Consider the following 16,316-nt stretch of genomic DNA (forward strand, 5'->3'; position numbering starts at 1 on the left):
CCGCTATTTATTGTTGCAGAGACTACTCTTTACAAAGTAATTGTGATTTTAGTTGCTTAAATACAGATACCATTTAGCATATGGCATTTGGCTTTGGAGCCTCAATAGTCAATGGTAAGAGACGGTCCTCCTGAGAGGGTATGAGAGTTTGCCCTGGCTGGGTCTCTAGTGCAGGGATCACAATATGCAAAAGCACACTGGTGACAGTGTCTTTATCTTACAGATTAAAGGAGTCCTCCTTTGGAGCACATCATGGCTCTTGTGCATGGAAGCTAGGTTGTGAGCACAGTGGGAAGCAGAAAACTGTGCACTCTGTCTTCTCCTAAGATAGAATTGTGAAGCAAAGGGGAGAGACATGTAAGTAACAAGACAGAGCTGGACTGAAATGCCTGCTCAAGTAGCCTGTTTTTCCTCACTACCTGCCCTAGGAATCCAAATTTAGCCTCCCCATTTTGAGAGTTGTATGATTTTAATACCCCTTAGAAATAACAATTTGAAGTACAGCTAAAATCACTGTTCCAGTGCCAGACTAAAATATGAGACTACAGAAAGGTATCAGCAGTCAATGAAGTAATAAAGTCAACCAAAAAGTAAACCAATTTCTTAGATTGTGAAGAAAACAGAAGAAAAATGCTGACATGCTTTTGTAGTAAATATTCCAAGACAGCAATCACACCAGGGTGCAGATAATTGCTCCAAAGCATGTTTTTCCTTTACCCTTCTTTTGAAAGAGAAGTATTAGCTACTTTTAGCATTAGGCCATGTGAAGTTAAGTGACTGAAAACAAACAGCATTTCAAAGAATAACACTTGATGTTCTTGATTGGTGACTAAAAAGAACCCCCTTCCCTTCTCTCCTTTACAATGAGATGTGTTTGGTGAGAGGACTACTGCAGCTGTGGATGGCTCTCCCACAGTCAGGGAAGACGCAATACTTTCTCAATGTTACTGCTGTTGCTGCTGTAGATGTAATGGAGTTCACCTTAACAAAAGTAAGGGAATCCAAGGCAACAAGTGCAGGGATGACAAAAAAGTGGGGGAGGCATTTGATAGGCTGAGGGGTATGGCTACCAGAGTAATTTCCACAATTGGAATCTGATACAAACTTCAAGAAGTTCCACGAATACAGTGGCAAACGCAAAGTCCTGGAGCTGGGATAAAAGAGTACAGACTGAGGAGCAACCTTACCAAAAAAGAAGGTGTGTATTTGATGAAGATGAACTACATACTGGCTGTATTAGCACATGAGAAGCAAGAAGACTAAAAGGAGTAATGATGCTCCCCTACTCAACACTTGTGCGGCTGCATCTCCAGTACCATGTCCTGTCTTGAGTTCCCCAAAAGGAGATTGATGTAAGGGACTAAGTCCAGTGAAGGGCCACGAAGGGGGAGTGCAACAGACAACAAAAAAGTTGTGTGTTGCTTATTTGATAGCAAGATGATAAGGCTGAGGGGAGATCCTACTGCTGCCTTTAAATTACTTATCGGGAGGGTAGAGAGATGATGACAAATTTTTCTTGAAGGTGGCACAGTGACAAGAAAAGAGTTGTGACTTGCATTAAAGGGTATCTTGACTAGACATAAACAAAATCCTACAGCACTAGAGTTTACCCAGACAGCTCTACCAGGCTGCAACATCATCCTTGGAGATAAATAAAACTTCACTGGGCAAGGCCCTGAGAAACTTGACCTAAATCTGAAGTTACGTCCAATTTGAACAGAAGGTTGAACAAAATAACATCTGGAGGTCTACTTGTACTTTAATTACTGTGTGATTCTAAAAAGTAGACATTTAACATCACTCAAATTAATCCTACCTGAATGTTGTAAGAGGTGTTTTTCAAAAGGCTTTGCCTTGTAGATATTTAAGGAGTGCTCCTCTGACATACGCAGTAGGAAGCATGAACACTACTTTCCAGGTAAAATAGTTTAATCTTTTTTTTCTGTACAATTCTGTAACTCAGATATTTCACTCCATCTCAAGCTGCTGAAAAGTTGTGTTTAAACAATATTCCCAGATAGAATCTTTCTTTTTACAAGCTTAATTTTTATCTATTGCATTTTTTTAATCAGACATCTAAATACTATGGGTTTATAGGAAGTCTGTGAGGCTTTTGCTACATTATTACTGATGTAATTATATAAAATTAAATCAGGTTATAAAACCAACAAATGCACAATCATCTATTGTATTACGTGGATAGATTCTCTCTGAGGAAATATAACTACATTAAAGAAAAATTTTAAGAAGAGACTGCATCACTCAGAAATGCAGAGCAGCAGTTGTGGCAAAACTCTTAAACAAAAGAACACAATAAGATCTCAAGTACCTGCAGGCTACCAACTTACAGCTGCCGTGTAATGGTATGATGAATGACTAAGGTTTTACCTATCAAGTGTTGGATAATAAGGTAATCCCGTGCTTACAAATAGGATTACAATACAGTATTAAGCTTTTAAAGCTGAGCTTAAAAATGTAGAAGACAATCATGTTAGAATAGATGTAACACGGCATTCTTACCTCCCACGACACCTGAGCACATGCAGCAGACCTGCATGCCACTTGAGGGGGCTTGCACTGATCTGGTGGTCCAGGTGCTGTAGTTATTTCACATTTTTCTGAGTAAGGTCCAAACTATTAAGAAGACAGTTGATACAACTACATTGTAAAAACAAAATTACTACTTTTTAAATAACAGTTTACCATAGTAGGGACGTATAACAACAGCCTGAAACTTTGTATTACGTGTTTAGAAAATATATTTCTGTGGACTGTGGATTCAGGATTTATTTCAGTATGTGACTATTCTCCAGAAAAGCTGCAAGATGCTTCTTTACTACAGCAAATGCAATGTGAATAAATCTGGCACTTCAAACTCTTGGGCAAAACAGGGAAGCGCTATCCAAAGCCTTATTTTGAAGTTACACGATGGCTGCACTGGAATATTAAACAACTTGTAACTGCCTTTTATATCTATCTAAAAGAAATAAAAGATTCAAAAACTGCTGGGCTATAGACCATTCTTGTGGGGGGAAGGATAAAAGTCAGGACAGTGCTTTATAGCTTTAAGCTCCAGACCTCTCCACAAACAGTATCAACTCATCCTGATAGTTTTTTATGAAGAGAACATTACTGATCAATGTAAGCAGCCCTGCCTCTCTGCCTTTAAATTGGGACTTTGGGTACATAATTAAATAAAGCTTGTTCTACAGCAACTATTGATTTAAACACATTTAGTATTCCAAAGAGGGAGAATAGTCTTGTATCTGACAGAACATGTACTCAGAAGCTAAACTAAATATAAAAATTGAGAGAGTCAGGAAACACTATTGTGTTCTAGAACACCAACAGCTGTAAAAATGAAGGTCAATCAATTTACAAAGCTGTATATAGAAAATAATTTGTTACCTGATTTCACATGAGAACACTATAAAGTTATAACAGTGCTTTAATAAAGTACTTAGCATTTCCTAATAATTTCTCAGTGTTGTTATTCAGATAAGAGACATAATTATCTATTTTATCTTCCCTTCATCTAAAAATCCCCTTCATTATAAACTGATGTGTAACTGTCTGTTCCCACACAACAATAAGCTATGTGACTCAAATAACTCTACATTAGGAAATCTGATTTTAAAATTACTGTTAAATGCTTCTTTTGAAAGGAAAGATCCTTAATAGTGATTGCAGTCCCTGGAACTAATTTCATTTCAGACTGCCTCCTTACCCCAGCCTTGTTAGCTGCTCGCAGTCTGAAGTTGTACATCCTCCCTGGAAGAAGGCTGCCGACTGTGCATTCAACATCAGAGCCTTGGTAAACCTCTCTGTGTTCATCAGTTTCTGTCTGAAACATTTCCAGACTATAACAGGTAATAGGTGAACCACCATCTACCTGGGGTGGTCCTAAAAATAAGGAAAAAAGAAAAACTTATTTAATTTTAACACTTAACACATTTGGATCCCTTACAATCACTAACACTTGTAACAGAATTACCCCAACGCAGCTGAATTTCTCTTGCTCTTGGTCTACCCTGTAGCCTTGGAGGCTGGCATGGACCAGGAACCACTGCTGGTGTCTGGACCAGTAAAGAATCAGATGCCTACAAAGGAAAGACAGATTAACAAAGCCATCTAGGCCAAAACAAGCACTATCAATTATGTCACAAGTAAAGGCAAATACTGACCCAGAAACAGGATCTTCCCTTTTCTGAAGCATATCTTCAAATACATGAAGATGCTTAAATGATCTGGTGTATTTTTCATAATAGCTAAATACAACATGCTACACTAATTATGCAATATGCAAAATTAGCTTCTGCTTTTGTGTTCTGGCACACATGCAAGGGGTAGAATTGAAAACAGTGATTATTTATCAGTACAAACCTAGTATAGATGCTTGACTTGTTCAACGTAAACTCGTTCTCTTTTCCATAAACTCCAGTTTAATGAGCTCTAAAGCCTTACTCTAAGGGTTGCATACTTTCTGTACAAGAACCTCGCAGAAAGCAAAAGTAGGCAGAAAATTCAATCAGAAGAGATTTAAAAAAAATTGAGATATCACTTTTCTCATTGCTTAGTAATATTTAATGTGCAACAAGCTTTCCCCTCTGATTTGAAATTTGGGCAAAAATGCATAGCATAACAACATACAGCAGATGGCATTGGCTATTCTGAATGCAGACAGAAACGAGTAGAGATGATGAGGGGTTATTGGTTGCAGTGTGATACAGAACAATGTTGGTAAGTCTTTAAGTTTACAAAAGAAATGCATATCTGAGCCCCTTTTCACAACTGCTTTCTGCCTATGTTCAAGAACGAGTGGATTTAAAGTTCTGCTGGTTTTCAATTCCTTTGAAATGTATTGTTGCACTGAACAACTGATGCTACTTAAAAAACAGAATGTTTCTCAGGAGGTATATGTCCATGACAAGCGATAGAGGAGTTAATTACATCTTTCTTTACTGTTCTTCTGTTGATTTCTGACACCTTCAGAAAGTATCAGGACTTTCTGAAAGTTTTTTTCTCTTTGGTTCTTAATGTTTATTCAAGTAATAGAGTTGGGCTGTGGGGAAGTAGGCTGGCAGAGTAAAAGTTGCCAAAGACACATGCACTTGTGGTTTGGTGACGGCCTTCCTCTGCCCCCTGAGCTACGGCAAGCCAGCATTGAAGGAGACCAGATTTATTCTTATGACAAGGTGGCTGTGGTCAAGGTTATCTTTGCAGAAGACTTATAGGTGGAGGAAGAAAACATACATTTCATATAGTAAGGGGGAAGGGCTGGATAGAAATGGCCAACACTAAGAATACAAGGCTTTAAGATTTTCAGGAGACTGGCTGGACAGTGAAGCCCTGCGGGAAGTCTGTAGAGAGCCAGGGCTGGCTTCTTACGCTTGGTGCTGAGAAGGGAGAGGAATACAGCACAACATTTTGGCACTGGCAGCTGAATTTCACCACAGAAGTGACAGTGCAAGTGTGTGTGTATGTAATGTGCATAGTATGGCGCAGCAAATTGTTTGGGAATATTGAAAACTAGGGTAATGTAAATATTTTAATTGTGTTTGAGATAGCATGGGAAGAGACTACAGGGCACAACCCTGTAAAGCCTAAGTGGAGACTTCCTCCCTTGCTTGCTGGGGTGACTTGGCTACTCAGACTAGGTACTCCACTGACCACAGGGAAAACATTAAATTCACAGAATCACAAAATCTCCTGAGTTGGACAGGATACACAAGGATCATGGAAGGCCATCTCTTGGCCCTGCACAGTGACAACCTCAAGATCCACACCATGTGAGAGAGCATTGTCCAAATGCTTCCTGAACTCTGTCATAATTGGTGCTGTGACCACTTCCCTGGGCAGCCTGTTCCAGTGCCCTGCTTACACTGCTACATTGGGTTAGGCCTTAATAAATGACATTCTATTAATGTATCACAGAGGAAAAGACATAGTATGTTTCTGTAAATAAGAAAAATCATGTTAAACCAAATACAGTATCAGAAAAGAATATTCATTTATTTCTTTAAGAAATGAGCAGAAATTTGAAATACTGGGCATCAATACTGGAACTTCTTTGAGGTTCTAATTATGGCTATTTTGTTAGACACTTCTGCACAATATTTGCTTAAATCTATCTACTGGACCAGATTTTCTTAAAGAGAAAGACATTTTATTTAATAAAAACATTAGCTCCTATTACCGTGCTTTGTCCTCCTTCTCCAACGCAATATACACGTAACCGATAGGAAGAGCCAGGATTTAGCCGGTCACACACATGTTCCCTGGCAGCTCCACTGTATATTGTGTCCCATTTGTTTCCTGAAAGTTAGAAATAAGTGTGCAATGAACCAAGGTGTAATTTGCCCCACGTCAGTACCAGCCACAGCAGGTACCCGAACTTCACTAAATAAATGTGTGCCTGATGTTTATAGGAAAAGAAATTAAGACTTGCTTTGAGTTTCCTGGAAGATCCAATAATTTCATAAAGAGTTTCCTAGGTAAATCTGTTGAAGTGAAATAGCTTCCTTTGGTATTCACCTTAACTAGAAGATAATTTATTTTTAATGAAATAATTATGACTGGGCCAGCAAACACATTCAACATCATAACTGAATAAATGGGAAAGATACAAAAGCAGTATTTTCCATGGAAAAGAAACTTCTAATTTTAACATCATTTTGCAGGCTGTAACTACAGTTTACAACTGATAAAGTTTGTTCCTGTATTTCTTAATGGCCCAGCAGCATCTGAAATACTGATTTCATTTGCTATTCTTAAATCAGACACTCTTTTGCAGTCTCTCTCTCTTTTAAGAGATTAAGCAGGGAACCTGGGACTTTTAATTAAGTCTCCAACAACTCAATATATCACAGAATTTAGAAGACTGAGAACAAAAGGTAATACACTACATTTAGCTCACTAAATCTGCACAAAAGGCTTGGATGCATCATTCCAAAAGTGACTTAGTGTGGACACGTGACGGAGTAAGGAAAGGATAGAATAAGTATCAAAAGAACCACAGGTGAGAGCCCTGAGAGGGCTCCCATCACATCTGAGGACAGTGCTTTGTCTCAATCTGACACAACACTGGAGAAGTATAAACTTTCATTCTCAATGTAACTCTGTTCTTGAACTTAAAAAGGTTACATATGAGGTCTAGATTTTTAAATATGCAAGATGGCTTTCTGTCCAGTTTAGAAATACTGTTAATTTCCTTTCTGTATGGAAGGACAAAACGGCAAATAGCAAAAATAGTTATCCCAGCTGCCTCACTGTTCTCCTTTAATTGTGACAAATAGAGCACTAGTTTTTCTTTCATCTATCATACAGACAAAGCTACACGTCCATCTTTTTGCCCTAAAATGTCTAAAATTTCCCATTTAATTTCCAAAAGAGAATACACTTAATTAATAAGTTAATCAAGAAGTATCTTTTTTGACACAGAATTTTGTGGCATCTTCTTTCTAAACCAGAGAAAAGGAACTTGTACACAAGCATCAATATGCCTCTATTTTTTTTGATGGCAGTCCCTGGCAATACCTTTTCATGTCATAATACACATTTTGTTCTTCTCACAGGCGCACACAGACAGGAAAAAACCCCCACAGCTGAATGCCAACATATGCTCCTAATACTTACCATTTAAGCCTTCAGACATTTCCACAACGTATGTATTTATTGCTGCTCCTCCACTGTCTTTTGGTGGATCTATAAAAACCAGCAATATTCCAACTAAGCAAGATAAATTAAATGCTTTTGTAGCTTTTGGGAAGGATTTACAAAAGGCAAAAATCAACAGCCAACTGGAAACGGGTTCTTATTTACACAGACAGCATCCTAGGCTCAGGGCAGTGGCAAATCACTCCAAGTCTCTGCTATGCAAAGCTGCCAGCTCACAACCCTACTGTTTACTCTGCAGATGAAGAGTGACAAGTGAATGGCACCTGGGAGATGCCACAGCAAACATTTCAGTCTCAAGTGCTGCAGAAGGCAGCCTGATTATGGATTCAGGGACTCAGACCCTAACGGTCCTGTAATTTGGACTGCAGACAGGAAAAGATTATCATACTGATTTGTACATAAGAATATTTCAAAATTATTTAAAGACAGAATTTCAAAACCCTAAATATTTTGGGATCAGAAGTCAGGAGTCCTACACTGAAAATTTATCTCTTAAACTTCTAATATGTCACTAGAAATTGAGTGCACTATCCTCCCTGGTACAATATTCATGTACAAGGTATGAACCTACAGACCTTTCTTTGACATATAATCCTAATACTGTTTTTCAAAGATGACTTAAAATAAGCAAAATTAAAATAATGTGGAAAAACAACATTTTGAACAAATATGAAGACAGCATGATACTTCAACACAGAAGGGTACTCCTGACAAAACATCACATTATTTACATGCTGGATGAAATGATGCTGGGTCTTAGGCAAGGGTTACATTTCATATCACACCTGCTAAATAAAATGAGACGACTTATATGGCACATAGCACTTGTTTGGTTGGAAGGTATCAAATTACTCCAAATGAAAGATAAAGTTATCAGATTAATTATCACATAAAAAGAGTATTATTGTTCAACATAATGACTATTAAAGGTTTTATACATAAATAAACATTTTAGGTAGCTTTTGATTTACAAATCAGGTATTTGTAATAACTTCATACATTATATCATCCATAAAAGATAAAAGTATCAGATTCTGATGTAGAAAAGCAGTCTGGAAAGATGCAAGACTGGACCTCCTGAGTACTACTTATACTCTACAAGTAACTTTCTTCTTATTATATTAAAGAATTAAACACACTATTAAATGAAAATAGGTAAGAAGTGACAATAAATAAACTTTTAAACTGATTTTCTGCTAAAGTACTGCATCACACAGTACTGTTTTACCCTCTCCTATTTCACAGTGTAAGGCTAAAAACCCCTGAGCCTAAGGAAAAATTTCTCAAGATCCTTAGCAAACAAATCACTTATCCATCAAAACCAAACACTTTGAAAAGATGTGTTGAACTTTGATCTTCTCTTTCAATAAAAACCCAGAATGTCATCCAGTTTTTGTGCTGGAGAAACAGAACTTCTTAATGCACCAATTAACACTTTTTTTTTTATAATTATTGCAGTCCCCTGCAATAACAGTCCCTATTACAATTAGTATATCATTTTTCCCACATAATTTCCTAAAATGTCTTACAGTTTTGAATCAGTATTTTTCTTAATTCCATGAAAATGGATTGTAATGGCTCAGTTGACTGAAGTGTTACTGAAGTAAAACCTCACCTTCTATATACAAATATATATAAAATATTTTAGATATATAAAATACAGAAGACATACTGTAAACAGAGCTGGACAACATTCTTACCCCAGATTATTTTAAAACTCTGTGCATGAATTTTTCCTTTCACCGTGGGTTTTGAAGGTACTCCAGGTTTGTCTGGACAAGTAACATATTCCACTGTTTCACTTGGACTGCTTTTCCCTTCTGAGTTGTATGCAATTACCTGCAAATACATATAAAATACTATAAACAGTGGTATCCTGTTTATTGTAAGGACAATTTAATATAGATGTGTATTTAGACTGATAGATACATAATAAATTATCACAAGAAGTTATTTAGTCCCATAGTTAGACAATTACTACACTGAAAATAAAAATGCATGCAAATTCCTGGGAAAAAACCCCAAACCTTAAAAAAATCCCTCTCACACTAGTATAGTACCTTCTTTTACAGAAACACATTCAGAGATAAAAAAGGGTTTATATGGGTAAGTTGCACTAACAACAGCAAGTGGGATATAAACTCTTCAGTCCCAAGGAAAATGATGGCAAAGGTTGTTGTGAAAGTTATTACAGGCATGTGAAGGACAAGAAAGTAATTAGATTTATCAAGGGTAAATCACATTCGACCAACCTGAGTGCCTTGCACAATGAAACAATTTGCTCAGCAGATGGGGGAGAGCTGTGGACATCATCTACCCTAATTTTAGTTTGATATGATCTCCCAAAGCATCCATGTAGACAAGCTGGTAAAACACAGACAGAACAGATGGACCACAAGATGGGTGTAGAAAACTTGACAGAATGCCTGGCTCAAAAGGTGCTGGTTAATGGTTTGAAGGCAAATTAGCAGCTGCTTAAGAGGGGATTTCCTCAGCAGCTGATCCAATGTCAGATTCTATTCAATATCTTTAGAAGTGCTCTGGATGACAGAAGTGAGTGATGCTCCTAGGTTTGCATATGGCACCAAACTAGAAGACAGAGGTGGGAGGGAAGAGCCACCATGCAGACTTTGACAGACTGAAAGACTGCATCAACAAGAACTGTATGAGCTTTGGACAAAAATAATTTTGCACCTGGGATGGAATAACCCAGCACCAGTACAGTCTGTGGTCTGACTAGCCAGCTTTTCTTTTTTTCAGCTCTGCTGAGAAGGACCTTGGGTGGGAGCAAGCCAAATGAATCAGCAAGGCATCTTTGCAGTAGCAAACCCAAATTGTTTCAGGGGCTGCATCAGCAAGAATTTAGGCAGAAGAGCAAGGGATGTGATTACGCCTCTTTACTCAGCACTTCTCAAGCCATGCTTGGAATACTGTGTCTGGTTTTGGTCCTTTCAGTTCAAGAGACACTGGGAAACTGGAGAGTTTAGAAGAGAGCCAGCATGATGATTAGAGGATTGAAGAATTTGATACAGGAGAAAAAGTAGTTTTATTCTGCCTAAGAAAAAAGAAATCTAATTGAGAAGGATCTAATCACAGCCTTTCAATAGCGAAAGGATAGTTACAGAAGAGATGAAGATACTGCCTTCAAAAGATCTGTGATGACAGGACAAGAGTCAGTAGACACAAAATGGGTTAAGGAAAATTCTAGCTGGATTTGAGAAAAGAAAGTAAGCACCATTAGAACAGACTGCCCAGGGAAATGGGCAAATCTCCATTGCCAGAAATACTGAAATCTCAGCTCAACAGGGCTGAGACAGGCTTGAATTGCCTAACCTAGGGCCATGCTTTCTCCAAAAATTTAACCCAGATGATTGCCAAAACTCCTTTCCAACCTAGACTTTTCTGTGATTCCAGGAAACAAAATTCCTGCTATTCTTAACTTTTTTGTTTAGTTTAGCAACAAGCTAAACAACCTAAAAAAAAAAGTTTTTTTGGCTTTTATACTTGTTTTAAAAATGAGCAGAATCAAAATAACAGCAGTGATGTTAGTACAGACTGAGAAAAGGAAATGTGAGCTAGCGTGTCTCTCAGACAGTAAGTCTCCTGATACAGTTTACAAGATTAATAATCATCTCCTTGTCTTTGTGCCCTTACAAATGAAGTTAAACAGGCAGTTAGCATTTACCTATTATAATAAGGTTTCAAATGGTTATAAAGCTTCTTTCAAAAGCCTTAAGGAATATTACTACTAATTAAGTCTTTCCCTGTATAATAAAAATTAAAGACCTGATTAACACAACATTTGTTTCTCCTTTATGCCCTGTGAATGAGCGAACAGAGACTTCTGTTTACTGTTTTGCTAATAACAATAGGGAATAAACATTGATTTTTTTATTTTAATGAGAAACTTAGAACGTATAAGTAACTATACATTTAGTAGTAATTAGTATGCTTAACGTTAAAGATTACTTTCAAAGGAAGACTGTGACTAGTCCTGCAAAAGCTAGTTTCAAGGTAATTAGCTATTCATGTGTGGCCATAATAGTGTTAGGAACATACTGTGTATTTTAAATTATTTAAATATTAAGTTATGTAAAAACCCCAACAATATCATGTTCAAAAGTGCAAAATATCATCTGAAAAGGAGTACTTGTGTGCTTTAGTGTTAACTCAAATCAAACCAACCAGCCCTTAAACTGTTACCCTTCATATTGCAAAGAGAAACTGTTCTTCAACGGTTCCCAATTCTTCCTTAAGAAATAGTATTTTAGGTGTTATGTATGACAACAGCTACCAACATTTTTCCCTTGTAGGCAGAGCTGAGGTTATTCTGACTGTGCCTCAAGTTGCCTCAGGGTAAGTTTTAACTGAAGGTCCTGAAAAATTCCTTCATGGGAAGGGTGGTCAAGCATTGCCACAGGCTGCCCAGGGAAGTGATTGAGTCACCATCCCTAGAGGTATTTCAAAGATGAATAGATTTGGTGCTTAGGCACATGGTTTAGTGTTGGGTTAACAGCTAGACTTGATGATCTTAAAAGGTCTTTTCCAACCTAAATGATTCTGTGATTCATACTGTGGGACATTAGCCTTGTTCCAAAAGCAACTGTTCAAGAGTGACAAAGAACATAGACTAACCCAGGTTGGAAGGAAGCTGAAAGATTATCTGGTCCAACCCTTCAGGGAAAAGTGAGTCTAGATGAGAGTATCTAGCACCCTGTCCAGTCATATCTTGAAAGCATCCACTGATGGGGACTCCACCACATTCCTGGAGAGGTTGTTCCAGTGATTACTTGATCGCACTGTGAAAAATTTCTTTCTTATAGAGATGAAACCTCTCCCGATGCAACTTGCAACTATTGCCCCTCATCCAATCCAGGTGGCTCCTTGTGAAGGGAGAACCTCCCTCCTCCTCCCTCAGAGGCCCCTCTGAGTCTTCTCCAGGCAGAAAATATCTAATATCTTTAGACTTTCATTATAGAGCAGGTTGTCCAGCCCTATGATAATTTTTGTGTCCTTTGGACCATCTCCAGTCTGTCGGTCTTTTGTGGATTGTGGGGATCAGAACTGGACATAGTTCTCCAGGTGCGATCTAACAAGTGCTGAATACAGTGGGATGATCTTAGCTCTTATCTCTGTTAGTAATGCCCCTGCAGAGTCAGACCAGGATCCAGTTTGCCTGAAGGTCCCTTTCAGCAAGGCTGTTCCTAGCCTATACTGGACTCATTGGTTATTCTGACCCAAGTGCAGAACTTTGCACTTGTCTCTGTTTAACTTCATACTGTTTTTCTACCTCACTCTTCTAGCCTGCCCAGGTCTCTCTGTAAGATGGCTTTTCCTTCTGATGTATTCATCTGACCACTGAGTTTAGTAGCACCAGCAAACTTGGTGAGGATGCTTTCAATCCCATTGTCAAGATCAGTTGTGAAAATGAACAGCGTGGGGCCTCATATCGATCCCTAGGAGCTCATACTGCAGACAGGCTGCCAGCCTGAGTAAAAACCACTGATCACCACCCTCTGAGTGGGGCCAGTTTTCTACTCATCTCACAGACTACCTATTCAGTTTGTGTCTTGCCACTTTGTCCAGGGAGAAGGCTGTGGGAATCTGTCGAATGCTTTGTTGAAGTTTACGTAAAGAAAATCCACTGATCTCTTTGGGACAACTGAAAGTGTTGCTTTGATGTAGGATGTGATCAGGTTAGTTAGGCACGATTTACTTTTGGTATAGGTTTTTCCCAATCACCTGCTTCGTTTGGCTTGTAATAGCCTGTAGGGGGATTTTTCCATTACTTTTCCAGGGACTGAAGTAAGACTAATGGGCCTGTAGTTCCCTAGGTCCTCTTTTGGGCCCTTCCTGTAGATGCCCTATTCCCATTTGCCCTCTTCCAGTCACCAGGGACATCTGATCAAACAGTGATCTCGCAGCAATGTCAGCCACTTCTCTTAACATCCAGGAGAGGACTGAGTCCTTCCAAGAGACCAAAGCTCAGCCTTGTCACAGCTACTTTGTTCTTTGATCTGGGATCCAGTTATGACAGCAAAGGCAGAGGCAAAGAAGGTATTGAGAACCTCTGCCTTATTTGCATTATTAGTAACTTGCTTCCCAGTCCTGTTTAGCAATGGGCCTTTGTATGCCTTCCCTGTGCTTCTGCTTACTGCTCACATATCTGAAGAACCCTTTTTTGCCGTTCTTGACACCTCAGGCCAATTTCAGTTCTAACTGATCCTCAGCCTTCCCAACTGCAACTGTGCATGTCCTAAAAAGGTTCTTGTAGTCTTTGATGGCTATTTGGTCACCTTCCCATGGCCAGATGCTTCTTTTTAGCTTTTAACCACACCCAAGGCCAGACTAACCTAACAAGTTCAGCCCTCAAGACTTGTTAGAATGGGCTCAGCACCATGGTAATATCAATGATTTGCTAACAATTTTTTTTGATGATCCCAACTGTGTTTAGACATGTTTAGAGTCTATCAGAGAACCTCATAGCTACACTAAGTAATACTACCCATGTATATGAAATACAAAAGCCAAATAAAACAGACTTATGACCTGGAGTTTCAAGGTATCTGCAATTGTGCCCTGACAGAGGTTCTTGTTCCTTCTACAGAGACAATTAATGAAGCAGGTGTTCAGATGATAGTTTTAAGAGACTGAAATTGTAAGAAACTGGCATTGAATTCAGTTTTCCTTAGAAAAGGCCCTCTCCAGTTCTGAGTCAATCTCAAGCTACTCTGGTACAAAAAAACCCACTCAAACATATGAAAAAATCTTACCCTAAATTTATATTTTGTACTGCGCCTCAAATTCTTCACTGTGTAGGTAAGATCGTCACCATCATATTTTGGCTTGAAACCATATCCCTGCAGAATTAAATAGGATCATTTGAAACATCTTTGCAGACCAGAGGATGTAAGGTACTTCATACAAATAAGTACTGTTTCAAACTGTAATTATTATGCTTTCTGACAAAGTAACGAGTGCACTTTCATTGTGTAAATACAAAATTTTTTTTTTGAGAGGAGTGAATTCATTATCCATTTTCCAATCAAAAGAGGAGAAAAGAACAGTAAGAGAAACATACACAGGATCACCACAAATTATATCTGAAACTTTAAAGTGTAGAACAGTATTAATTTTAAAACAAAGATAGTTAGGCTGAAATGACATCTAGAGGGACCACACTTCATGATGCAATTACTTTGATCCAGCTCTTATAAAGCTTAACTTTCACACACAAATTCACAAAGCTAGAAGTAATTTAAATGTCTTTGGAGGAATTGGGCTTAATAACACTAAACACAATAAAAAGAAGAAAGCTATGTGGTTTGGTCACAACAATGGTAAGTTGTTAGCTTAATTTCAGAAAATATAGCTCCTTGCAGAATATTCTATTGAAAGTAATAATTATTACACTTAGTACAATAATGTATCAAACACACACATTTTAGTCTCTTTTCTTATTGAGAATAAGTATTCTAAACTTACTGAGTTCTCATCCTCCATCTCTAATATATATGAGATTCCTTCATCTGATGGTGTTCCTGAGGGTTTTGTCCACTGAAGGGATAACCAAGTAACTCCAGCATTAATCAGCAAAGGACTTGCTGGTGTGGTTGGGGCAGTGCCTGAGGTATGATACAGGACTTCTTCACTAAAATCACTGTTTAAAACAGACAGTATGTAAACTAACTAAACACAATAATTATTTCTAGAAAAACAAAATTCTTACAGTTATGACAGTTTCTTGTACATAAGCACAATGGGAAATTGCAAGCTGGTACATGCAGATGACTTAACTTGCCCATGAATCTGTCAGTAACAAAACACCTGAACAAGGGTAACATATTCAGAATTGAAAGATTTTCAATGTTTTGCTAACCAAAATGTTTTACTTTTTCATATTAACTCAGTATTCTAAAACAGTAGAGCTCTATATGCAATAATATACTAATACCACAGTGTCCTTCCTATTCAAAATGAAAACATGAAGGCATGAAAGCGTATATGGGAAGACCTCAAAACAAATTTTGCTTATGTGTTCCAAGATTACTTTGAAGTACTAGTTTCTCTAGTGATTCAGAAAAATAGAGTAATAGTCCCATTCAATGTTAAGCTACTTTAAGAGTTGATAACATGAAAATTTTATTGCAGAACAAATGACGTAGACTGTACACCAGTGAATCTTCTAACACAACTGTTAACCTTATCTGATGACAATTAGATACACCTTGTGGTGAAAACACAAACAATTTATATAAAAAGACCTCATGTGAAACAGAGGGATGCAAAAGTCACTAAACAGGTACTATGCTTGCACAGATGGTCTAACATATCCAAACTATACTAAAAAGAACCCATCTGTTCTCAGGTGGCATTTGCTGCTTCTACGTGAGATCTGAAGAAACTTTCACAGGCCTAAAGCTAATCTAGGTTTTTTAACTATATGAAACCAATGTTACAATTAAATTACAAATGTGTAATTTTAATCTGAAAGCTAGGGATTACCTAAGTGAGCATCAGGAGGCCCTGAAAATGAAACCCTCTATACGGCTCAAACAGCTGTACCAGTTAAATAGCTCCTGTTGGAACCTGACTTGCCTGAAGAACCTCAGTGTAAAGATACCTCTAACTCAACCTAC

At 38.0% G+C, this 16,316-nt stretch overlaps 1 protein-coding gene across 9 annotated transcripts in view; it reads right to left on the minus strand.

Moving 5' to 3' along the window:
* The window catches only part of FNDC3A (fibronectin type III domain containing 3A), a 115,510-nt gene that overhangs the window by 8,493 nt on the left and 90,701 nt on the right, over positions 1-16,316 (minus strand). For all 9 annotated transcript variants that reach the window (XM_051779300.1, XM_051779303.1, XM_051779302.1 and 6 more), the window contains 8 exons: positions 15,163-15,337; positions 14,451-14,537; positions 9,378-9,516; positions 7,636-7,704; positions 6,197-6,315; positions 3,995-4,100; positions 3,728-3,903; positions 2,521-2,634 (listed from right to left, as the gene is read on the minus strand). In XM_051779300.1, the coding sequence (XP_051635260.1) occupies positions 2,521-2,634; positions 3,728-3,903; positions 3,995-4,100; positions 6,197-6,315; positions 7,636-7,704; positions 9,378-9,516; positions 14,451-14,537; positions 15,163-15,337 (985 nt within the window). The remainder of the gene's footprint in view (positions 1-2,520; positions 2,635-3,727; positions 3,904-3,994; positions 4,101-6,196; positions 6,316-7,635; positions 7,705-9,377; positions 9,517-14,450; positions 14,538-15,162; positions 15,338-16,316) is intronic.

Source organism: Manacus candei, unplaced genomic scaffold (genome assembly GCF_025592945.1).
Source record: "Manacus candei isolate 608988 ecotype Guabito, Panama unplaced genomic scaffold, ASM2559294v1 h1tg000014l, whole genome shotgun sequence".
NCBI lineage: Eukaryota > Metazoa > Chordata > Aves > Passeriformes > Pipridae > Manacus > Manacus candei.